This window comes from Pelobates fuscus, chromosome 9 (assembly GCF_036172605.1).
Source record: "Pelobates fuscus isolate aPelFus1 chromosome 9, aPelFus1.pri, whole genome shotgun sequence".
NCBI lineage: Eukaryota > Metazoa > Chordata > Amphibia > Anura > Pelobatidae > Pelobates > Pelobates fuscus.
Genome location: NC_086325.1, coordinates 154,602,123 through 154,628,617, shown reverse-complemented (window position 1 = coordinate 154,628,617; position 26,495 = coordinate 154,602,123). Strand labels below are relative to the sequence as shown.

General features: G+C 41.8%; 1 protein-coding gene across 1 annotated transcript in view; it reads right to left on the bottom strand.

Annotated features, from left to right (window-relative positions):
- TTLL11 (tubulin tyrosine ligase like 11) overlaps positions 1 to 26,495 on the bottom strand; it is a 170,200-nt gene that overhangs the window by 117,197 nt on the left and 26,508 nt on the right. The window contains exon 4 of the mRNA XM_063432818.1: positions 1,055 to 1,630. Coding sequence (XP_063288888.1) covers positions 1,055 to 1,630 — 576 coding nt within the window. The remainder of the gene's footprint in view (positions 1 to 1,054; positions 1,631 to 26,495) is intronic.

Here is a 26,495-nt window from a genome sequence, read left to right as displayed (position 1 = left end):
GAATAGGCAAACTCTGCAGTTCCCAGAGTGAATGGGAAGATTATTAGACTCTCACATTGAATAGGCAAACTCTGCAGTTCCCAGAGTGAATGGAAATAGTATTAGACTCTCACATTGAATAGGCAAACTCTGCAGTTCCCAGAGTGAATAGGAAGATTATTAGACTCTCACATTGAATAGGCAAACTCTGCAGTTCCCAGAGTGAATGGAAATAGTATTAGACTCTCACATTGAATAGGCAAATTCTACAGCTCTCAGAGTGAATGGGAAGATAATTAGGCCCTCTCGTGGAATAGGCAAACTCTGCATTTCTCTGAGTGAATAGGAAGATTATTAGAATCTCACATTGAATAGGCAAACTCTGCAGTTCCCAGAGTGAATGGGAAGATTATTAGACTCTCACGTTGAATAGGCAAATGGGCAGAGTCTCGTGGTCATGCCTTCTTGTGCTGGCGCCTAAATAGTATAACACGGCTTTATTAACAATCAAGGCCACAATTACTGATTGCTTAATAGCAATCCTGCTTAAATATAAGTAATTCCATTAAATCCTGATACGTTAGGGTGCCTAGAAATGCCGGCATTAAGTGATATAGCTACCACAACTGTCAAGTGGCAAAGTTGACTTTTTGCAACAGCCTACGTTAACGGTATTTTCACAAAAAAAGTAAAACATCTACATAACTCAGGATGATTTAAGTAATATTTCAAATTTGAAAAAAACAAATCCCAATTTAAATATGTCAATAGTAACCTAGATTTATAAAATAATTGAAACTCAGGCTGGTTAACCACAGCTAACAGACTGCGCTTTCTGCTTTCTGCTCATTTTCAAGTAGTAATTCTCTGCCATTTTATAGTCCTTTAGAAATTCCCACCCATCCTTAAATATCATCCCACTGTGTCTGCCGACATTTTGAAACATGCGCTAAAGCAAAGTCTTATTTTGACACTTAACATTACTAACATTTTAATGATGGTTTATCAATACATTTACAGATGTAATAATTTTAATTATTATTATCTTTTTGTACGGTGGTAAAAGCAGGCTTACCTGAAAGCACGTGGGTCCAAGTTTTCCTGGTGGTATATCAGCCTGATAATACACTTTAAGCTCCGGTATCAGTGCGATGATGGTCTTAATCACAAGCGAAATGATATCTGACCACACTTTCTTGATGTCCACGCCTTTGGCCGACAGCCTGTACAGAATGCTGGAAAATGTCCTCTTGCTGCCGGTATGGGCATTGTCCGAGTGGACGAAATTTCCACTGTGGATATTAAGAGAGTAATTTGTAAGGTGCATGTATACTTGATGAAGGTTTTTATGGTGAGGTTCCTGATAGGGCTCAGTGCAAAACCTAGAGAGTCCTTCTTTGGCTACATATATCTCCAGGGGTTCCAAAGACCTTAATATGACGTAGAGGCGAATATCGAACTTAAGTTTGTCCATTAAAAGGGGTCTGCTCATGTATTCTTGGACTACCGAGGGTTTATTCTGCATATTTCCCATGACGCGGATATCGGCAGGGTCCTTAATGAGGTAGATGCCATCTCCTTGACAGCCCCCGTCAGGCTTTACAATAAAAGTGGGCTTCCATAAAGGGTCGTTTTCTTTTGCCATGCGTACCTGGATATATAAAAATAAATTGTAAAAATGTATCGATTTTCAAGATATACTTGTTACATTGGAAATTCAGAAAACTTGCACTGAATACCAACCATATATATCACACAAGTTTATCTTGAGTGCTATAAAGTCCATGACAACAAATTATTGCCATTCACTGCTTCAAAGCAGAGTACAGAGGAAAAAACACTCCAGGGCAGCTTGCAGTCATTCCATACAAAGCACATTAGGTTTATTTTAGAACAGCTAGTTTGAGTATGAATATATGATGCCTGGAATGAGGCACCAGTGACAAGAAATTGTGCTAAACCAAGGGGTGAAGCCCTCTGTGACAGGTGCCTCATTGCAGGGATCTACTTAACCTTGCACTGCAGAGAACCCCAGGAGGAAAGAGTGGGCTAATCTTATAAAAGCAGGCACTAGGTTGCTAGAACAGGACCTCTCAAACATGGGGTACGTTGGCTTATGCAATGTATATAACCATATACTGTAACTCAAACCCCATTATTTTGCCTTGGTTAGGTGTTTTTAAGGAAAGCTATATTTTGTGAGCTAGACGGGGTTGGTAGCACCTACAATGCGTTCCTGTAAGATAGAAAGAGCAAAAGTAATACTAGTCCTACTGTGCCTTCGAGGGCACCCCTTACAAAAATGCTAATCTAATACTAACCCTAATTGGCAGACTGACAGAGAAGTCAATTGATGAGCCCAGTTCCAACACGCATTCATGGATTTCTATATATAATTCAATTGTCTTTAACTTTACGTTAATAGCGTGATGAGATGCTAATTAGAGAGAGAAAAAAAATACAATGGACCTTCTTGGACTGAGTTGATCGGACCGGCTTATTGGAACTCAATCTTCTTAGCATACGTGTAGGTAACTGTAGCTGTCCAAGTACTACAAGTCCCATGATTCTCTGCCAATCAATAGCTCATTAAGCAGGCTGTCACCTCTGGGCCAGTAGAGAACGTAAGGCGTTTCCATACATTAATTGTACGTCAGAGAAGGGACCGAGTGGCAGTCAAGGCTTTAAATTAACACTACAGTAGGAGAACCTTTTCATAGAAGATTTACAGGATAGAAATCCAACCCAACTGGTAGTCAGTGTATTGTTCAGCAATGACACCAGACAGGTCAGACAGTTCTCTAAAAGAAATGGAAGTAAAAATTCTTACAGATGCACCTTGCTAAACTTTTTGGATTTACAGTTATTTAGTGATTTGATTAATGTTGAAATGTTTTGTCTCAGTGTGCATGGGTAGAGCATTCACAGGTTACACAGCTCCCTCTAGTGGTTACATGAAGAATGATTACATAATATCGCTTTTAGAATGTACAGTTTTCATGCAAAATTATATTGGAATATATGTCATGTTATACCTTCAGCAGAGGCTTGATAATGATCTCATAGATATGAGTGTATCACACGGCTCCACAGCAATAAAACTCCCAGTAATGTGCAGTGTGTATGAGTGTATTACAGGGCTCCACAGCAATAAGACTCACAGTAATGTGCAGTGTGTATGAGTGTATCACAGGGCTCCACAGCAATAAAACTCCCAGTAATGTGCAGTGTGCATGAATGTATCACAGGGCTCCACAGCAATACAACTCACAGTAATTAGCAGTATGTATGAGTATTACAGGGCTCCACAGCAATACAACTCACAGTAATTAGCAGTATGTATGAGTGTATCACAGGGCTCCACAGCAATAAAACTCACAGCAATGTGCAGGGCTCCACAGCAATAAAACACACAGTTATGTGCAGTGTATATGAGTGTATCACAGGGCTCCACAGCAATAAAACGCACAGTAATGTGCAGTGTGCACGAGTGTATCACAGGGCTCTATAGCATTCAAACTCACAGTAATGTGCAGTGTGCACGAGTGTATCACAGGGCTCCACAGCAATAAAACCCACAGTAAAGTGCAGTGTGTATGAGTGTATCACAGGGCTCCACAGCAATAGAACACACAGTAATTAGCAGTATGTATGAGTGTATCACAGGGCTCCACATCAATAAAACTCACAGTAATGTGCAGGGTTCCACATCAATAAAACACACAGTAATGTGCAGTGTATATGAGTGTATCACAGGGCTCCACAGCAATAAAACTCCCAGTAATGTGCAGTGTGCATGAATGTATCACAGGGCTCCACAGCAATACAACTCACAGTAATTAGCAGTATGTATGAGCATTACAGGGCTCCACAGCAATACAACTCACAGTAATTAGCAGTATGTATGAGTGTATCACAGGGCTCCACAGCAATACAACTCACAGCAATGTGCAGGGCTCCACAGCAATAAAACACACAGTTATGTGCAGTGTATATGAGTGTATCACAGGGCTCCACAGCAATAAAACGCACAGTAATGTGCAGTGTGCACGAGTGTATCACAGGGCTCCATAGCATTCAAACTCACAGTAATGTGCAGTGTGCACGAGTGTATCACAGGGCTCCACAGCAATAAAACCCACAGTAAAGTGCAGTGTGTATGAGTGTATCACAGGGCTCCACAGCAATAAAACCCACAGTAAAGTGCAGTGTGTATGAGTGTATCACAGGGCTCCACAGCAATAGAACACACAGTAATTAGCAGTATGTATGAGTGTATCACAGGGCTCCACATCAATAAAACTCACAGTAATGTGCAGGGTTCCACATCAATAAAACACACAGTAATGTGCAGTGTATATGAGTGTATCACAGGGCTCCACAGCAATAAAACTCACAGTAATGTGCAGTGTGCACGAGTGTATCACAGGGCTCCACAGCAATAAAACGCACAGTAATGTTCAGTGTGCACGAGTGTATCACAGGGCTCCACAGCAATAAAACTCACAGTAATGTGCAGTGTGCATGAATGTATCACAGGGCTCCACAGCAATAAAACTCACAGTAATGTGCAGTGTGTATGAGTGTATCACAGGGCTCCACAGCAATAAAACACAGTAATGTGCAGTGTGTATGAGTGTATCACAGGGCTCCACAGCAATAAAACTCACAGTAATGTTTGGTTGGTATGTATCAATATACTCTTTAGCAAAATGGAAGTATTTTGTATTTTTAGTTTACAACAATACACATGTTTTTTACATATAAATCTCTAGCTCACCTACATAGGATTTTTATTTTATTTTTCTTGTTCTTTGCACCTCTAATAAGCAATTCAGCCAACATCCATGGTTTAGGATCAATTATCAGACTTTAATTTAATTTCAGATTGTAGACCTGGATGATAGCTGATAAATGATAACAGTATAATCCACTCTCGTCATAGAAGGCTATGCTTCCAAAGTGGTGGTATATCAGACTGATACTACATTTGTATTATTTTGTGGGTGGAGGGGATAGTGGTGGGGAAAGGTTGCGGAACAGTGAAACCTAAGTTATCTATTAAAAGGAACATAGTGGCTTTGACGAGAAATCTGCAGAGTTACCCCAGTCCAGAAATCTAAGCTTTATAAAAACAAACAATGACAGGCCATTTGTACCAAAATGCTCTATAGATAGACTTTCCCGTGCCTTCCAACAGGTCAAATAAAGAGGGAGAACTATAGTCTTGAAAATAACAATCTTTATTTCGAGACTATAGGTTTTCTTCTGTCCACCCTTCTATGGCATTAAAATATTAAAGTTAAAGAATTATTACTGGCCTCCTTTAGCGCCGGAATTCCACCACGGCAGCCCCCAGCAACTCTTCTATTGGGATCGACATGCAAGCCGACATCACCCGCGATCTCCTCCAATCCATTTCTTGTCATAGAAAAGCAATGGATTTAGATTAAAACGGAGATGGGTATTTGCACGTCTAAATATGCGGATTATAAAAAATGGCTAGAACATATCGAGAAACTCTAATAGGTGGCTCTATCCTCAGACGTTACTCAGCTTTCCCGCAGGGTATTATGGTTTTCGTTGTATGTTATTATTATTTATATATTATATTAAAAAGCAATGAATTAGAACTAGGCATGCACAGCCAAACGCAGGGCTCCTCCAACCAAATGCTTATATCAACAGCATTATATTCCAGGACAGAGTTTCACTCTGTTCTAGAGAAGGAAGCGCCTCTAGTGGCCATCAAGAACTCGTAGAAATGAGGGACATAAGGATGTGAAATTATTATTATTATTATTTGGAACTAAAATAAAACTTTCCATTCTAAAGCAGAACACTTGGTAGGAATACAGGATAGACCTGATGTTAACGAGATTGAATCTCTTGGAATCCTGAATCAGGGCCCCTGTCTCCCCCCTTTGGTCTTGTGGGGGTAATCCCGGTCTACACAGGAGGACCCAGTGCTAGTGGAGCACCTGAGGGATCTCTGGAGCAGAGGCCCCATTGTTACAAGATGGCCACTTCATGACCAGAATCACAACAGCTGGGTATTAGCAGCCTTTGACCTACTATGCCAAAGCTTCTGGGTCCAACTTTCCCATAAATCAGGTCAACCAAAATATGGAGGGAGAGGAGGGTAGGCACAGAGAGCATCCATGTCAAGCTACACAAGGCATATGTGTCATATCCAGCGTGGTGATTTATCAGCGAGGCCTACCTGGGCCAAGAGTCATCTCTTCTTAGGCCTACTGAAAGTGCCTGTCTGGATGGCCCAGTTAAGCAAGCTAGATATTGGATGACTGGCTAATCTGACTGAGCTGTCATACTCTCTTGGGGCATTTTCAGTTTCATTTGTGCCAAGAGTCCATCCTGGGCTCTAACATTTTCTCTTGAATTTGACAACCAGCACATGTGTCCTTTTTTTTTTTTTTTTTTTTATACTGGTTCTACAGGCAGGATCTTTCTTTTATAATGTTCGCTCGTCTTATGCAATATGTTTAAACAGCACAATTATTTACCATAGTAACTTCTCAGCTAGCTCAGCTCTGCTTCTGATTAATGTGGTACCTTATGATATGTTCTGAGTAATATAGTCCTTGTGCTACTCTTGAAACCCCTGACCCGGCTACTAGCTAAGTCTGATTTTGTGCTACTATTATGTTAACAAAAATAACGTTGTGCATATCTTCTTTTAAACTTGTGCTACTGTTTCAATGCAATGCTAATGTTTTACTATATATGACAATAGCGTGCCTGCTTTAGCTGTGGCGGCATCACAAGCCTTTCAGTAATCATATGCACAGCAAAAATAAAGAACTAAAAAAAACAATCACTGTTCATTTTACAATGAGTGGCAAGGCAATTAAGGCTATATTGCACAGGAGAAAACAGTCTGCCATTGCTTTCAATTAGACGTCAGTGAGCAACTGATATTATACACACACACACACAATCACTTTCCCTTAGAAAGATATTGGGAGCCAGTTCCTGGTCTAAGAGTGTTACTCCAAGCACCATGACCACATCAGTTATTTGAAGTGTTCATGGTGGCTGGAGCTTGTATGTGTAGTGTCTTGCTGTGAAATGCTGCCCATACAGAGTTTAACCCCCTTTGCTGCCGGAGATGTAACTCCACCTGCGGCAGCGACAATGGACGTCATCGGCCAGTTCAGAACAAGAACATTGGTTTAGAGCAGTCAGCTGATGCCATCATCCATGGAATGGCTAGCATGATCAACATCCAGGTTCTGCAACTCTGAAAAAGCCGGATGTCATAAACCTGGCATTCGGCAAGACCAGGTAAGAGGGCAAACCATCTTAAAACGGTTTTGCCCATTTACGGGGAACGGCGCAAAGGTACTCCTCACATCATCAGGCTGTGGTGTTTACAATGGTTGGAGTATCTCTTTAATGCAAATTAGGGTACCGAAAAACTTAAAAAGAATGTTTTTTTAAAATGTATATATTTTTTTCCAATTACCTTTTTAATTATATCAATAAAAATAAAATAAAGAAGAGCTGGTACATCCACCTTAATAAATATAAATATGTATATCTTTGTTCTGGAAACTACACTAAAGACAATTGCGAATATGACACATGTAAGCATATGTTCAGAGATAACCTAACAGGTTTAAAAATGCTCTCTTGGGGGGGCGGAGCCTAACAGCGGAGAGAAGCAGACGCACATCTTAGGAGCTCCGATCTAAACGACAGAAATTTAACATAAAACCGACAGAAAATACCCCCAACACCCATTAACCTAAAACAGGAACCTTCCAGCCCTGATGGGACGAAAACATAAGAAGCAATTGCCGAATAAACCGGCCCCAGGACTCACGATAGCAGACATGTGGCGGCAAGCGTGCGGCCCGAGCGGATCCAAGATGGCGGAGCTCCACGGAGGCTGCTCAGATTTTTCTGATAATTACTCCGAGGGGGATGGTGACGAATACCTCCCAACCCCGGACCCAAAGCCAAAGGTAAAACCCAGCGGACCACGGAAGGACCCAGACGCAGACCTGGTGACCACTGGGGTGTTAAAAACCCTGCTAGCAGACCTCCAAAAAAACATCCTCGCGGATGTCACAGCACTAAGGGGAGAGCTGCAGGGCCTGACAAGCCGCATTACAGTACTGGAAGCCTCTTCCCAAGAACAGCAGCATACCATCGCCTCACTGCGGAGAGACTTACAGGACCTGCGCGAACAAAATATGCTACATGAACGGCGTTTCGCAACCCAGGAAGACGCAAGACGGAGACTCAATATCAAGGTCAGGGGACTCCCAGAGGGGTTGCCGGAGACGGACCTACCACACGTGGTCAAGCGCATGCTGACCGCCATACTGCCCACAGGCCAAGCCAACGCCATAACACCCACAGAGCTCTTTCGGATCCCAAAACCGGCTGGGGCCCCAGAGGTAGCCACAAGGGATACCATACTCGCCTTCAAAAATGGGACTGACAAATCGAAGGTCCTCACGGCCGTCAGGGGTAAAGCCCCCATACAATTTGAAAACACCAAACTAACCTTCTATGCCGACCTGTCCAGTGGAACTCTGGCTTGGCGCAGGTCTCTTCGGCCTCTCACCTCCATACTCCAGCGCAACAACGTTCCTTACCGCTGGCGATCCGCGCACACGCTTCTGATACAACAGGGTAATACGACGCACCAAATCCACAGCATACAGGAGGCAGCGGCCCTTCTCCGAACCCTGGGCCTACCACAAGACTTACCTTCCCAAGCAGGACCCGGTGCCCCCGCCACCCCGAGCCACAACTGGGATCCAGCGAACACTGCCCCTTTCAGGCCACGGAGCACCACGCCGGTTACCTACGCCTCAGTTACCACATAGATGGAACCGAAGGGTGCAACCTCCAAGCTCCGCAATCCCATGACCGACGACAAGACACAGGCTCTTGTCTGGGCCTGAGGTGGGGGGAGAACCTCGCTCTCAACAAGCGACAGGGAACACCGAAAAAGACTAAACAAGTATGTTCAATAGAAGCCCAGCCAGGGCACTGGCTAACACTCTTTAACTCTCTTTAACTTTCTTTAACTTTCTGACTGACTCACTCTGGGGCATGGCCGCGGGCCGAAACAAGCCGCTGACCTGAGCCTCAAAATCAAAATGGCAACTTAGACCAGCAAGCCTATACTCTGCAAGCAAGGTATACAGCAACCTACCGAGCCACGATACAGCTTACTGCCGAACACGGTCAAGCCAGAGAGGAACCCTGGCCCTCCCCAGCTGCAGAGACTGTCTATCCCAAATGACCCATGTGCGGGGTCGGCTGATCCGGGACTGGACCTGGCATACTCGTCAGAGGCAACGGCGGACATTCCTATCCCAAGAAACGATGTACATTTATATAATTTATGATTTATTATAATTTGTTTATATTCTGCAGTAGCTGTGACTAATAAGTAGAAGTACATATCCCAGGATGTTTCGAAGAACTCTGTACACAGCAATCAGCCCGTATAACTCAGTCTATCATACACGTTCCTGTTCAAACTTACTTCTAATGGGGACATGCTGTGACTTAGAATGCTTTTCTTTTTCTCTCCTTTTTTTGTTTTTTCCTTTTTCCTTTATTCATGTGGCAGTCATACCAGTTTGGGGACATAATTGTGATTTTTAAGGCATTGGTGGTAAACACCCTATGTTAAACCGCATACTATACCAGGAAGGAACCATAGGCCTTATGTGAATTAACTACAACCCACAATTTTGAATACTAGAATTGGGAAAGTGTGTTAAACGTCATAGCGTTACCCAGAACAACTATATAACAACATGTTTATTTGCAAGTATTAATTTGCAATTGTACTGCTCTAGATGCTTATTTAGACGTGCCATCGCCTTATACCTAACAACCTAATGCCTGAGGTCACATATATCCACTAGGCGACAGCTAACACTAACAAGAGGCCTACCGCCTTTAATACTCGCTACACTGGCTCACAGAGTGGCAATCACTCACAACTTAACGCTATAATCCTATACACATATCTACCCTGATAACACACTGTTCATTGCATAGACAATCTCGTTCAAAACGATAAGCACGTATTTCTCTGCCCTCCTAATACATTTAACGAGACACTCACCTGTCTGCTATATCCTCGATTGGCTTGTCAGCCTAGTTTTCCGTGCAGACTTGTATGTCCCAGTACTTATTACACTGCACTAGAGTACAACTAAGCAACTTTACCTCACCCACATGCTACACTACACAGCAGTAATTGTTCATCAATATTCATCAATGTTAAGCTTGTTATACTGTTTGTATTTAAAAAATGTGCACGTACTCATGCCACTGCTTAAGCTACCGGTATATGGATATTATGTACGCTGTTGTGGCGTTGAAATGTCGTATGCCTACCTGCACAACAAAAAATAAAGAATTTAAAAAAAAAAAAAAAATGCTCTCTTACCCAAACCTCTGAGCCTCAAAATGACAGAAATGTCTAAAGCTGTCCGACAAGCCTATCGCTGAAAAGGGGACAGTTCTGATGAAAGGCTTGCTTTGTACTTGTGGCCACAATACAGAGATTATGAACTGCAGTGACATGAGTAGATATGAAACGGACATCTGCCGCCCAGGAACCGGACCAAAACGGCCAGGTTGTGTCAAATAGGCCACATCTGTCAGAAGGTAATTAATTATTTTCGGCATTCCAGCTTGGACTGGATTCAAACCGATGACCTTGAATCGCAAACTCTATAGCCTACTGCCAATCAACAAGGTCACATGTTTAACAATCCCTCGCTTTTTGTCAAGAGACAACAGGAGAAAACCAGAAAATAATCGCTTCTTGGAAAAGGTCACGTTAAAGACAGAGGAGTTTAATAAAAAGAAAACATTTTAAGGGGACATGGGAATTACAAAAAATATTACCTATTTAATAGCTATATCAAATTCTTTCATTTTTTGGGGGGGGGAGGAGGGGGTGAAATAAAACCAGACTATTTTAATACAATTAGCAAAGTTTCACACCAAAATTATCTTTTCAGCTGATATTAAAAGTTAGTCTAAGAAATTTAAAGGAACATTTCAAATCCCTTGCAGAAGTGCTTAGGGCAGGGCTGCCCAACTGGTAGATCCCCAGATGTTGTAAACCTACAACATCTGGGGATCTACCTGTTGGGCAGCCCTGGCTTAGGGCCTAAAAGCGTGTCTGACCCCTCTGTCTTACTTGATAAAAGTGCAGTTTTTAAGGTTTTTCATAGAAAATGCTTCTCTGCAAAGCACGTTTCCAATGGTATGATCATTGCTGATTGTCATAACGTGCTATGCAACAACAACATTAAATGACTTTACTTGGGAATTACAATGCATTTTACTATACCGCATCTTGTCGATGCATTTTACCAGCCATTCTGGCATTATTTATAGTTTAAATTTAGAACCACTGGGGGCGGGGCCTGACCGCCAAGCTGTAGAGACGCGACTTGCATGAGCTCCTCACTACATTGGCAGAAAAGCAATTTATTCTTAGCTGAATTAAAACTGACAAAAACCTGCTACAGCCTTACCTACCTCGGAACCGAGCAGCGAGGTACTACCGACGGCAGAAGCTCGACTGGAGCCAACAAGAGGCACACTCGGAGCCATGCGGCCTGCTGACCACCGGGCGGGAGGGGCGGCCGACCTCCCAGCTCTGAGAGGCACAGGGGCTTACAAGGCAGAGCAGACACCCTGCTACCCCCCCCTCTGGACCGGTGGGGGTAATCCCGGTCCAACCCTGGGGGAACACTCTCACCCACAGCACAGGAAGGACAGAATGACTACAGTTATGGGCACAGCCTCCAACCTAGCCAACATGGCGGATGCCACGAGGCACCCTGACACTGCAGCAGTGTGGGCAGACATCGAGGCCAAGCTGGACAGAGCCTTCGCAACCTTCTGGCACAACCTGGAGGAGAGGATGCAGCTCAATGCCCAACAGCAGCCAAACGAACACTCGCCTCCACCACCGCCAATACACAAGCGACGGATGCCTGTAGTCCAAGCACGGATGAAGGGCCCAAAATGGCCGCGAGGCTGGAAGTCCCCAACGCAACGGCTGAGAGCTGCACACAAAACGCAGTCACTCAAAACCAAGCCTGGGACCCACGGAACATCCACAGTACTTGCTGTAACACCAGCAGCCACTGCGGCGACCCACTGCCCTGGTACAGAGGCGAAACGAATACTCACCCCTCCGGCCCGTAAAAAGCAACATGGCCCCCAAAACAAGACCTGGGGCTGGAGAGCGACCATGCAATGCCCCTGCCCAGCATTGCCTCAAGACTACACTCACCTGTTTCCAAGCCTGACATACTTCACTGAGCTGCCCAACACAGGGATACCCGTGACGGGAGTCGGCTGATAAGAGACCAGGAGCCAGGGGTGCTGGGACTTCCTCTTAAATGTATGTGCCCCTCTCAAACACACAACACATAAGGAGGGCCCACGTCTTAATTTTGCCTCCCTGTCTCCCTGCTTCCAGGACTTGATCTGAGAGGGAGCCTCCTGGCACATTTCAGAGACCTACCTTGAGCAAATTCAATAAGCTTATGACTGCATCACATTTTAATGCTAGTTAATGTAGCTCATTGAAGCATATACAGCAGGTTATTAACCCCATACATAATCCAATGAGCCTGATTATAACGCCTACAAATGTACACTAGCTTGGTAAATTTACACTTAGTACCTAATGACACAGCAGAGCATTAACATGTCTAGAGAGCCTAACGATGTGACTCTATACTGTAGGCAACTCTTAGCACTGTTAACCACTATCTAGCCTATAAACCTCCTAGCCTATACACTCACAGCATGACAACCATATTTTAATTAGCTACTGCTGAACTGCAAAACAGATTCAAGCATTATAACTAGGCTAGCATAGCAAATTTAGCACCGACGAGCAACCATGTTATGTTATTTTATTTTATTTCATTGTATCCCAGTTAAGCTTACTCTATCATTTTAGCTGTTTAATCGATATACCTAGAAAATATAAAATTGTGCGACTTATCATGCCACTGTCTAACTGATATGAACCTTGAAGTACGCTGTTGTGGCGTCCGTTGATGACATGTAACCACCTGCACAACAAAAATAAAGAATTAAAAAAAAATAAATAAATAAATAAATAAATTTAGAACCACTGCTCTGTAGGATTTCTGTTTAATTTTCAATGTTATTGTCGCGTTAATGTACTGAATGTATTGGGCAGAACAAAACTGTACAAAGATGTCTTACAGAAACTACGGTACTTCAAAAGAGAAAAAAGTGGAAATATATGAAAAATTAATTAGAAAATCAGTAACTATTACTGGATAGGTTTCTAAAAGAGGTGCTAATTACCGCTCTCGTAATATTTCATAAAAATTAGTAGTGTGAACCAAAAAAGGTCTACACAAAAAATATAGCAAAATATACGAAAATAATGATAGATCAAATTTTTCCTATGTGTAGTATCCGTTTTTTGTCACTAGGGGTCTTAGTCATCAGAAAGCTGCCTCAAAAACAAATAATATATATATTTTTTGCAGCAGATGTGTAGTACCTATGTGTCTCAGTTATCAAAAAGCTGCAGGATAAAAAATATGGTAGACAGGTGTAATAGCCCCCACTTCACTTAAATAAAGGTTATTGATTTTCATTCAGTGTTCATATATTTTCACTTTTTTCTCTTTTAAAGTCATTTCTATCATATTGAAGGGCTTAAAGGTACACTGTAGGCACCCAGACCACTTCAGCTAATTGAAGTGGTCTGGGTGCAATGTCCCGTTTGCACTTAATGCTGCAATGTTAAATATTGCAGTTCCATAAAACTGCAAGGTTTACATTGCAGCTCTAAGTCTGCCCTAATTGGCTGTCTACAAGATAGCAATGAGAATGCTTCATGAATTGAAACGGACCTATGGTCCGGTATCTGATGCTGGACGTCCTTACGTTATGAATGGGCACCTCCAGCGTCAAATTTTCCCCCTGTAGGAAAGCATTGATTAATGCTTTTCTATGAGGAAAGAGGGCGCAAGAGAGGCTTTGTTTTCCTGGTACTATAGAATTACTTGGTTGAGTGGACAATTGGTCTAAACGCTAGAAACTCTTTTTAAATATTTTTTTTAGTTGATGTCTCACAGATATGTGGGGTCACTTTTGAAACACAGCAGTATAGAGTACAGATGGCAATAGTGTACATAGCAGTCTTAGAGGTGCAACTTACCCAAATATATTGCTTGCTGGGTAATATGGGTTACGATACCAATGTCCACAAGTCTCTAGTTATCCTACCTACAGTAGGGGCTTAGATTCTAATGTCATTCTTTTGTACACTTAAAGGACCACTATAGGCACCCAGACCACTTCAGCTCAATGAGGGAGCCCGACGCATGAGAAAGGTAAGTGGGTTTTAACCCCTTAAGCCCAGCGGCTGGTGGGGGGACCTAATAACCCTATAGTACCAGGAAAACGAGTTTGGTTTCCTGGCACTATAGTGGTCCTTTAATCGTATTGTGCAGCTGTTTTATCCTTTATGTATTTTTCTTTGTATTGTAAAAGAATTTCATTCAATTATACAGTGAAAAAAAAAAAAATGATTGAATGTACATTTTGTTGTCAATAATAAAAGGTGAACTCAAATAATTCCAATCTTTATACTCATAGCATTTAAAACAAAATATATATATCAAAAGGCATTTTTTTTATTATAGTGCACGTACAATAACTTGTATTTGAAAATTAGGATTCATAATAATTGAAAATGAAACAGTCTTTAAATATTTTTACAAAATATATTATTGTGTAGCCATCTGCCAATAGGAAAAGCAATCTGTAAAAAAGAAAAGAAAAAGAAAAATGATAATAATAATTATAATAATAATAATAAAAAAAAGACATTCATTTTTTTTTACCTTTTGCTTATAAATTAAAAGTGGGCTATTTTATAAATAGAGAATTGAAAAATCAAGTTTGTAAAATTAAGGCCATGATAGAAGAATCTGATCAACTCATTTCAAGTTGAATATTGTGCCTTACATGTGCGTATTTAGTTTTCATTTCAGCGTAATTGAATTTTGCATGATGTACGTTAGAAATTGTATTTTAAATAGATTGAAAGCGTAAAAGAGGAACCACTGGAAGCGGAATAAAAAAAATGGCTCATTAATAATCTGTCAGAACATACCTTCACTACTTGGTAGGAGGCCGCATGAAAAATGCAGAGTGAAACGGAACATATTTTTGCAGCAGCGTTGGCAAATGCCAGCAATGCTTCATGTTAATTTTATTTAAAATAATGATAGCTTCTGATCTTTTTTTTTTTTATTTTTTTTATTACAACAAGAGCTAACGGAAAAAAAAAACAAAGTAGCTCGCCGCCATCGTCGCCCTTACGGCTGTTACAACATTTACTAATTACTGCAACAGGAATGTACTGAAATTAAGAAGCCAAATTAAAGGAACATCGCAGGCACCAACACAACTTAATGCGGCGCAGTCACGGTAATTTAATTGTGGAATATTGCAGGAAAATACGATCTTTATGAAAAAGGAGACAATGTTCTGTTGGTGAAAACTGCAAAGTAGCTTGTTTTTTTTTTTTATTTAACAAATGAGATTTAAATGTGGATAAAAAAAAAATAGCACAGATATGTTGCCAAAAATTGATCAAATCACTGAAGTGATCACGGTGGTTGGAGTAACCGTTTAGAGAGGTAACATTAAAGATTGGGAGGGGGGGGCAGGACCCGCTAAAAACAACTAAAGAAGACTTATATTAAAAAACTAAAGAGGAATACATTGGTTTGTGATGCTTGACCATATATTTTCACTTTGTTTTATTGGATATTCCTATGTGATTTATGTAATATTTTCGTCTCTGTGTTTACCGATTCTCCTGTCTCTGGGTTTTTTTACGGTCCCTCGTTACACTCCATACTTCATCGGAATTTGCTTATAGCTCCTAAAATAGATACTTTACTTGGCTTTTTTATCAACCTGACAAATGTTTTTATGGCTCAGTGGCTGTACCTCACGACAATTATGTGCATGAATCGTTGATGTGAGCGTATTAAACTTATAAATAAAATAAATGGGAAGCTTTGTATCAACATCAGCAGGTTTGTACGGAGTTTTGTGACCGGGGCGGTAAATCAGATTTTAGCAGCGGTTATTAAAAGAAATACGTGTGCACTAAAAATAACGATACGTATAAAAAATAAAAAAAAAATGCACAGTGTCAGAAAACCGCAATGAATGAAATGATCTGTACAATAAAGCACCTTTTTTTTTTTTTTTTTTTATTAAACAATACATTATGTCAAGACAACAGTGCCAACAATATGAAGAAGCCAGAGTAACATTGCAGATACTTTATAGTTCTTCTTATAATTGATAAAATGTGCACAGCTGGCATTCATTGATCAACATGAACTAAAAGTTTGTGACTGTAATAAATACTTTTTTTTCCCCCTAAAGTAGGCACAAATTATTATTATTTTCCTTTTATTTTTTTAAAAAGAAACTTTCTAACTGATCATCAATTACACTAGTACAACCAGATTCATGATGAGCAAATATGGATCAATAATAATCAATGTATTTAGCCAGGAAGGCTATTACCATAGGAAAGCATTGGATTGGCTGAGATTGTCAATTCCGATGATCTCAGCCAAGGAGCCGGGTTGGGAGGTTGAGCCAAACATCGCCCTGGCCAATCAGCATCTTCTCATAGAGATGTATTGAATTATTGCATCTCTATAGAGAAAGTTCAGTGTCTACATTGTGCAGCACTGACACAGGAAGCACCTATAGTGGCCGTCTGAGTGATTGCCACTGGAGGTGGCCCTAGGCCGTAATGTAAACATTGCCTTTGCTCTACAGGGACTGACTTTCCTCATCAGAACAACTACATTAAGCTGTAGTTGTTCTGGTGACTACAGTGACCATTTAAATGTTTCCCTTGAACTGGGAAGTTTGGCAAACAACTGGCTACAGGTTTCAACTTCCCTCATTCCTGGAATGGAAAGGAACAGTCTTTGGGAAACGGAGAGGCCTTTTTTCTAAAACTGGCTGGGGAACCATGGATGTAGAGGATCATGTAGCGGTCATTCCAACAACCTCTGGACTAATAGACCTCCTTGGTGCAACTTTAGTAAATTCGCTGATATGTTAGTGGGTCAGTTTGCTCCAAATATTTCTAGCTACAGAATTACTTATGGTGAGTTTATGTAAAAAATCTAAAGAATCTCACCACAAGGGACGCACAGTGAAAGAAGGACGAGCAGTGCGGGAATGACAAACAAGATATGCCACCTCTTGGAAGGTAAGCACCGTGCGGGGGTGATTGAAGAAACAAGTTATGAAGTTATGGATTTTTCTTTTTAACAGCAGCAAGCTCGGGAGTCAGTCGAACTTGACAGCTGGGACTTTAATGCAGTAGAGTCACTGCTTTCATGTCTACAACCCCTCCACATTTCAGTGTATTTATTATAAATCAGAGATCAGTTTGTACATCCATAAGGCCTTTTTTTTTGGCAAATTAAGCGTCATGTTCTTAGTCAAGGCAGTTTGTACTCAAAAGGATCATTTTCATAGTAAGCTTTCTGAAGGACGGCAAGACACAATATGATAAATTCATGTTTACCGATTTGGTCTATATACATGGTTGTTTTATCTACAAAATACGTATTGAAAATAAAAAAGGTATAGGAGAAACACAACAAATCCACATTATTTTCAGGAGAGCACTTTAATTACTTTTCACAATCCATTTTACTGCGGTAAACACTACAAGAGGTAAGAGCTGGCACATGGGGCAAAGGCTTCCGAGCCAGATGTTATTTTTGCTCTTATCTGAATGTTTTCTGTGTTCCTGCTATGTACTTTCTACACAGCCTGTGTTTTATACGGGCTAAATGCAAACTTTTATTGTAGCTAATCAGACTCTAACCAGATTCATGATGTGTGGTCTCTGAAATTAAACCATTTGCTTGCCCCCCCCCCCAAACACTGCCGGCATGCTTTTATGCCCTGTATGAAAAGCAACCTTGAGACGTTTGGCCCACACACGCATCCAGAATGTAACTGACGATCTAAAGGACTCCAAATTAAAATGTTTCGAGCACTGGGCTAACTTTATTAAAACGATACTTTAAGGTGATTAATAAATATAGATATATTTTTTTTTTAATTGGGAAGAAAAACACATGAATACACCACTACTAAATATATCACCATTCATTAAGAGGTTTATTCTTTTAACTTGGTTACTGCTGAGATAAGCGATCAGTAGGGACTGTCTCTTGGAACCCCAGATGTTTGTGAATTATACTTCCCAGTATCCTCAACCAGCTTTCAATCATAGGAAATACATCTCACATACTTCTAGTCGGCCGGGGGAATCCATCACATTCTAGCAAGAAGCAGTGATGATGTCTCAAATTGAACCGATTATTTGGGGTCACGACTGAAGGACAGAATTGGTCTGAGAGCAATGCGGATAACACTGTGCAAGGCATGATTCTTAGAACTGCTTCCCCTAAGCCAGCATCAATAGCTCCCATCCTTCTTCCGAGGACTGAAAATCCACCATGATTACATAATGGGGAAGATGGATTTTTTTTTCTCAGCTGGATAATCACTTATTCCATCCATCAAAAAAATTAGATCACCAGGCTACAGACGGTGTCAATGTGATAATACTTTCTAGTTCTGAATGCAATTATACTCTTAGGGTTCATCTGGCCTTTGGTAATGCATATTAATTTATTAAGCACTGTCAACAGGCTTAACGCAGGGCTCAGATTTAACGATGGATCTGAAAAGCTGCTCCAGTCACTCTCACTGCCTTTTTGGTTTTAACCCACTCAAGCTCTTAATAACATGTGCCGAGGTCAGCGTGGTGCCACAGATATCCCCTGTCGTGACTAGGGTACTTCAACCAGAACACCCCAATAATGATGTGACCAGTCATGCATTCTGGAGGTGTTAATGCCATCACAGCAATAAGACTGTCACCTGGGGGGATAACTCACTGGGGATGGAATATGGTACTAAGCAGCCTGCAATCCTAAGGAATACAATGCTAAGCAGGCTGCAATCCTAAGGAATACAATGCTAAGCAGCCTGCAATCCTAAGGAATACAATGCTAATCAGTCTGCAATCCTATGGAATACAATGCTAAACAGCCTGCAATCCTAAGGAATACAATGCTAAGCAGCCTGCAATCCTAAGGAATACAATGCTAATCAGCCTGCAATCCTAAGGAATACAACGCTAATCAGCCTGCAATCCTAAGGAATACAATGCTAATCAGCCTGCAATCCTAAGGAATACAATGCTAATCAGCCTGCAATCCTAAGGAATACAATGCTAAGCAGCCTGCAATCCTAAGGAATACAATGCTAAGCAGCCTGCAATCCTAAGGAATACAATGCTAAGCAGCCTGCAATCCTATGGAATACAATGCTAAGCAGCCTACAATCCTATGGAATACAATGCTAAACAGCCTGCAATCCTAAGGAATACAATGCTAAGCAGCCTGCAATCCTAAGGAATACAATGCTAAGCAGCCTGCAATCCTAAGGAATACAACGCTAATCAGCCTGCAATCCTAAGGAATACAATGCTAATCAGCCTGCAATCCTAAGGAATACAATGCTAAGCAGCCTGCAATCCTAAGGAATACAATGCTAAGCAGCACACTATTAAATAGCCTAATATCCTAAACTGTGCATTACTAAACGGCCTGCAATCCTATACAGTGCACTACTAAACTGTTTGCAACCATATTAATTGCTGACAATCCTATGGAGCGTGCTAATATACAGCCATCAATCCTAAAACCTACACAAATTTACAAACCTAATAAAAAGAGAATGCAATCCTTTTTACATTTCAATCCAAGGGGTGCACAACTAAATTCCCAGTACTCTTTAAGAGCTTTCAGTCCAAACATATGGACTAATGAAGAGCTTGAAAACATTGTAAACTTAAAGAGATACTACAAGTATCAAAACAACTTTAGCTCAATTAAGCAGTTTAAGTGTACAGATCATGCCCCTGCAGTCTCACTGCTACATTCACTGCCATTTAGGACTTAAATCACTTTTGTTTCTGTTTACGCAGCCCTAGCCACACCTCCCCTGTCTGTGACTGACACAGCGTGCATGAAAACAAAATCGTTTTATTTGAAATCAGATGTTAACTTGAATTAGAAGTTTTTATCTCCTGCTCTGTAAATTGAAGTTTAATCAAACACAAGAGGCTCTTGCAGGGTTTAGAAGGCTATTAACACAGCAGGATATTAAACAAAACGTGCAAAAAAGTCTAAATATTAGACCGCACGTTACAGGAAATGTTTAGGAAAGCTGTGCAAGTCATCTAGGTCACATAAAATGGAGCAGTAGGGAGAGGGAGAGGGGGGAAAGAGAGAGAGAGGGGGGAAAGAGAGAGAGAGGGGGGAAAGAGAGAGAGAGGGGGGAAAGAGAGAGAGAGGGGGGAAAGAGAGAGAGAGGGGGGAAAGAGAGAGAGAGGGGGGAAAGAGAGAGAGAGGGGGGAAAGAGAGAGAGAGGGGGAAGAGAGAGAGAGAGAGAGAGAGAGAGAGAGGGGGGAAGAGAGAGAGAGGGGGGAAAGAGAGAGAGAGGGGGGAAAGAGAGAGAGAGGGGGGAAAGAGAGAGAGGGGGAAGAGAGAGAGAGAGAGAGAGAGAGAGAGAGAGAGATCAAACACAGAGATCTACCAACTGTATGTAGTTTGGCTTGTATAAAAAAGCCTTGGGAAATCCTGATATGTAGTTTATTACAGAGAGATGGATTTCACGGATAATCAAAGACAAAAACAGTAACCTGAATGGAGTCTCCAGTGCGTAAAATAATTCTCATACACCATGGGGCTTATGGACATATAACTGCGCAAGTTCTACAACGAAGAATGATGTATATGATCATATGTCCATGCACTGATATAGTATTTTTAATGATGTATCAATTGACTATGTGCAAGAACAACAAGGAACACAGCTGAAATACTTACCAATCTCTCATTGTGACTTTACATAGAGTGTAATATATGCAATGGCAAATATAGGATGGCAGGGGGTTTAATGTATTTAATGCAATTAAATTATTTTATGAAAATGGAGCATTTTAGTGCTATTTTTTTTAAGCATCACCTGGGGCAAATGGAGAGAACTATATATATATATTAAAAAAGGTCTAACTGAACAGCGGTGGAAAGTTCTAAAAATAAATAAATACAAAAGGTGAAAATATCATGTAAACCAACAGAATAGTCAGGAAGCTTCTAAATGTTTATACAGTGATTGCATCATGTTGTGAATTTTCTCCCTTTATTTTTGTTTCTTCCAACAAATGTTATAAATAATCAAAAGTCTCTAAAAAAACAACATGACTCTTCTGTTTTGGTGCTCTGCTCCCTACTTCCTGTGAGTAGAAAAGAGTGGGAATACTATAGGGTCAGGATCACAGACTAGTATTCCTGACCCTATAGTGTTAAAACCATCATCTAGCCTCCGCATCCCCTCTTGCCCCCTGATTTGCTTACTTGGCTGACATCATCAGAAGTGATTCTCTGAGCCAATCACAATGCTTCCCCATAGGATTGGCAGGGACTGTCAATGAGGCAGATCAGGGGCAGAGCCAACACAAGCCAAACACAGCCCTGGTCAATCAGCATCTCCTCATAGAGATATATTGAATCAAAGCATCTCTATAAGGAATGTTCAGTGTTTCTATGCAGAGGGTGGAGAGAATAAATGTCAGTCACTGTGCAGCACTGCCCCAGGAAGCACCTCTAGTACCCATATGGAGTTATCCCTAGGCTGTATTGTAAACACTGCATTTTCTCTAAAAATACAGTGTTTACTACAAAAAGCTTGAAGGAAATGTTTCTACTCACCAGAACAAATACAATAAGCTGTGGTTTTTCTGGTGACTATTTAAAAATGTAGGCAAAAAAAAGTGAGAATTTGCAAGATGTTTAAAATCATTTCTCTGATCTAGCTATTTTATTGACAAAGATGCACATTCATTAAATTCAACATCGCTAAGTTGTCAGGGCTTAAAAAGATGTAAGTCTTTGTTAAAAGAAATACTATGAGATTTTCAGTCATTAGTTGCAGGCCAGGTTTTCTATATCGATTACAATTATCATTAATTGCTCCACTAAGGGGGTCATCTATTTTATCTCATATGGTAACTGTGGCAACTGTGATTTACAGCATGTGGAGTAAACAAAGTGATAACTGGACACACTGATACCTCAACGTATTTATAGAACAGTATCTAATAAGGCAAAACAGACCCTGGTATGTAGACACTGTGGGGGAGGTAATTTATTTAATTTCTAATTTCAAGGCACAAACGTGTTTTAATCAAAAGAGGGGGTGATCTAGTTCTGCTTCTCAATTAGTGGTAAGTCCTTAGGTTGAGAGTTACCCTAAGGACAAGATCTCTAAATGAATTTTGAGACGGACCTGTACATATATTTAGACATTTATTATATATTTTTTAAATATCACTGCTGTATTTTTTATGTGAGAACATAGTGATAATGTGTGCTATAATTGGTTTTACCCAGATTGTGACTTTAAAGAATTACAAAAGGCACCATAACAATTCAATTAAAATTAAGTTGTTATGGTACCCGGAGGTACATGGCGCTGACCCCCCTTTAGGGGTTGCTGTTCACAAATGGTTTAACCCCAAAGTTTCCTCCCCGGCGATTGATCGCTTTGCCCCCTCTAACATCTGCCTGGTAAAAAGTTTGAAAACAGAAGCCTAGGACAGCAATCAGTGGTCTCTTTTCACAAAACAGTCAGAGTAAAATACGTATGTTTCTCAAAACGTGTGTGAAAGGACAGCCACTGATTGGCTGAGAGAGGCAGCTCGCCACTCTAAGTCAATCAACAGCGCCCCTGCCCACGGCTTCCGTTTGCAAGCAGGTGTTGTCCTTCTGTGGGATTATTTTAACTGATAGATTGTGGGTAAATTAACAGACATATCTCCCAACATTTCAAATTGACAAAGGGGACGCTTTAATTTTACTGGTACGAGAAATCGTAGGTGACATACTGATAGAAATTCATGCAACTAAAATGTAATATAAAACAAGAACAATGTATCTTATTACACAGACTGATTTCTAAACACATTTATTATAGTTTAACCCCTTAAGGACCAAACTTCTGGAATAAAAGGGAATCATGACATGTAATGTGTCCTTAAGGGGTTAAAGGCACATTACTGGGAGTATTATTGCTGTGGAGCTCTGTTATACACTCAGACACATTACTGGGAGTATTATTGCTGTGGAGCTCTGTTATACAATCAGACACCTTACTGGGAGTATTATTGCTGTGGAGCTCTGTTATACACTAAGACACATTACTGGGAGTATTATTGCTGTGGAGCTCTGTTATACACTCAGACACATTACTTGGAGTATTATTGCTGTGGAGCTCTGTTATACACTCAGACACATTACTGGGAGTATTATAGCTGTGGAGCTCTGTTATACACGCAGACACATTACTGGGAGTATTATTGCTGTGGAGCTCTGTTATACACGCAGACACATTACTGGGAGTATTATTGCTGTGGAGCTCTGTTATACACTCAGACACACCAACAATATGGAGCTCCTAGAAAAGAGGGACAGATGGCTCAGCTTGGCTGGGGTCTCGCAGTTGCTTCCCACCTTGGAACAGGGTCCTGGATCCAGCTTCCATTGATCAAAGCTCTCCTGCAGAGAGTACAGCTGTGTAGTGACTATAGCTGCCAAGTGATTAGAGCTCTGGAGTGAGTATAGCCTTCCTCCACAGACATTAGCCGAGACTTAATGCTGGGAGTGAACAAACTTTATTATGGGCCACACACGGCCTTTTATGCATAGGCCCCTACATGGGATTTCTCATACAAACATACAAGGTTTTTCGTCCCATTATTCCTCTGTGCCTGAGAGATAATTGTGTAAGAAAAAAAAACTCAATTATCTCTCAGGTACAGAAAATCTACAGTATTTTACACCCAAAACAGATATAATATTACAAGGGAAAAAGTGCTCAGATCCCACGAACACAGCCGAATAGCCACCAGGGGAAAAGTTTTGACTGACCGCACCCGAGACGCCTGCCCAAAATATAGCTCCAGGAGAAAGGTGATGGTGGTCGGTCTTTTTCGGAAGTCCAAAACCGAATAAAACACTGAAGGTATACTATGGCTGTTAGGTAGAGATTGCTCTCCTAGTTCATGCGAACAATCCTACCGAACAGCGCTCTCCTGGCGTGTGTATCAAAGAAGCAGGCGTTAGTCTAAGTTCAGCTGTGTTCGCTAGTTTGTATGTGCGATTTTAGTTCCATACACTCGACGTCCGAACACCACTGCCTGCGTTTGTGCGCCAAGATGGCCGCCAACTCAGTTCCCACGTGTTCGTGCATTTGAACAGCGGCCACCCAGCCGAACACTTAGGATACATAATGTGAAAATAATGATGGAGGTGTCAGGAGAGGTTAATAGGGGTTAACAAGCCCAGAGGTGTTCCGCAATTTGTGCGTTTGTTCAGTTCCCGAACTGAAAAGGTAAAACTCACACATCAAATAGTTTAAGGCTTCGGTTACAGGGCAAACCTGTATCTTGGCGCAGAAGGCATGGGTGAACCCTGCATCACGTGCTGATCAGTGGGATTGTGAAGTCTGGGGGGGGGGGTTCGCCACCCCAGAACCCAAGCCTAAACTACCCTACCAAGCCTTTAAAAAGTTTGCAGATGCGGAAGAAGGCATAGATGACTTTTTGCAGGACTTTGAGCGCCTCTGCCTTTTACATGAGATTACCCCAGCAGACCGGGTTCCCCTCCTGGCTGGGAACCTCACGGGAAAAGCTGTGGATGCTTACCGAGCTGTGCCCGAGGAGGACAAGCGGAACTATCACGCTGGGAAACAGGTCCTGTTGACGAAGTATGCCATCACCCCAGGGGCATACCGCCGAAAGTTCAGAGAACTGAAAAAGGGGTCCCAAGACTCCAACGCTGAGTGGGCTTGCCGTCTGAACAAGGCAGCCCAAAGCTGGGTACAGACCCAGCATGCGAAGAGTTCACCAGTTCACCTCCCGTGCCGCCACCCCACCCCGAGGCTCTATGCCTCCTGCACCAACCCCGAGGGCCCCAAGCCGGGCAGCCGGTCGGTGTCACCAGTGGGGCCATTACAAGAGGGATTGCCCCAGATGAGGGACCGGTCCGCATGGATCCGCCAGGTGCAGGGTCTGTAAGATTCCGGAGCCACTTTGACCCTTGTGTAGCACCAGCTCGCCTCAGAGGAACAATTGCGGTCCGAGTAGCGGGGGGAAGAGATCACCACCTGCCCACAGCCTGGGTCCATCTCGATTGGTGCGCCAGGAACCGGATAGTGGAGGTCGGGCTCATGAAAAATCTACCCGCCGATGTGTTGCTGGGCAATGACCTGGGCCAGCTCACTTCCACCTACGTCCCCACCAATGAACCTGAGTTCCAGTGACGACCACACTCCGAGACTCAGGTAGGCACACGCAACCATCCTCATGCCCCAATTTCCCATAGCCATCCCAGGAGTACACAATCCCGTGCCAGTCCCCCAGTCATCCTATTCCCCGTGGCCCTTCTCCTACCCAGGCACCCTTACCCTTGGATACCCCTGCTGAGTTTGGGAGGGAGGTCGTGTCCAACCCTTCCCTAAAGTAAAAAAAAATTTAAATGCTTACATTTTTATTGGATCTGTGTAAACCAAGACCACAAAAGTTTGCATACCCTGGCAGAAAATGTGAAAATTTGGCAGATATTGAAAATATGTCAGTTGTGCAAAAAAAATATTTTATTGAAGGACAGTGATCATATGAGGCCATTTATTATCACATAGTTGTAACGCCTTTTTAAATCATAATGATAACAGAAATCACCCAAATGGCCCTGATTAAACGTTTACATACCCTTTAATGTTTGGCTTTGTTACAGACACACAAGGTAACACACACACCTGTTAAAATAGCAATTAAAGGTTAATTTACCACACCTGTGGCTTTTTTAATCGCAATTAGTGCCTGTGTACAAATAGTCAATGAGTTTGTTAGCTCTCATGTGGATGCACTGAGGAGCAGAAAAGAACTGTCAAAAGACCTGTGTAACAAGGTAATGAAACTTTAGAAAGATGGAAAAGGATATGAAAAGATATACAAAGCCTTGAAAAAGACAGTCAGTACTGTTCAATCATTTATCAAGAAGTGGAAAATTCAGGGATCTGCATTCTTCTGCACAAAGGCTGTGCATGGGACGCATTTGGGCTTTCCAGCATGACAATGACCCCAAGCATAAGGCCAAGCTGACCCTCCAGTGGTTACAGCAGAAAAAGGTGAAGGTTCTGGAGTGACCATCACAGTCTCCTGACCTTAATATCATCGAGCCACTCTGGGGAGATCTCAAACGTGCGGTTCATGCAAGACGACCAAAGACTTTGCATGA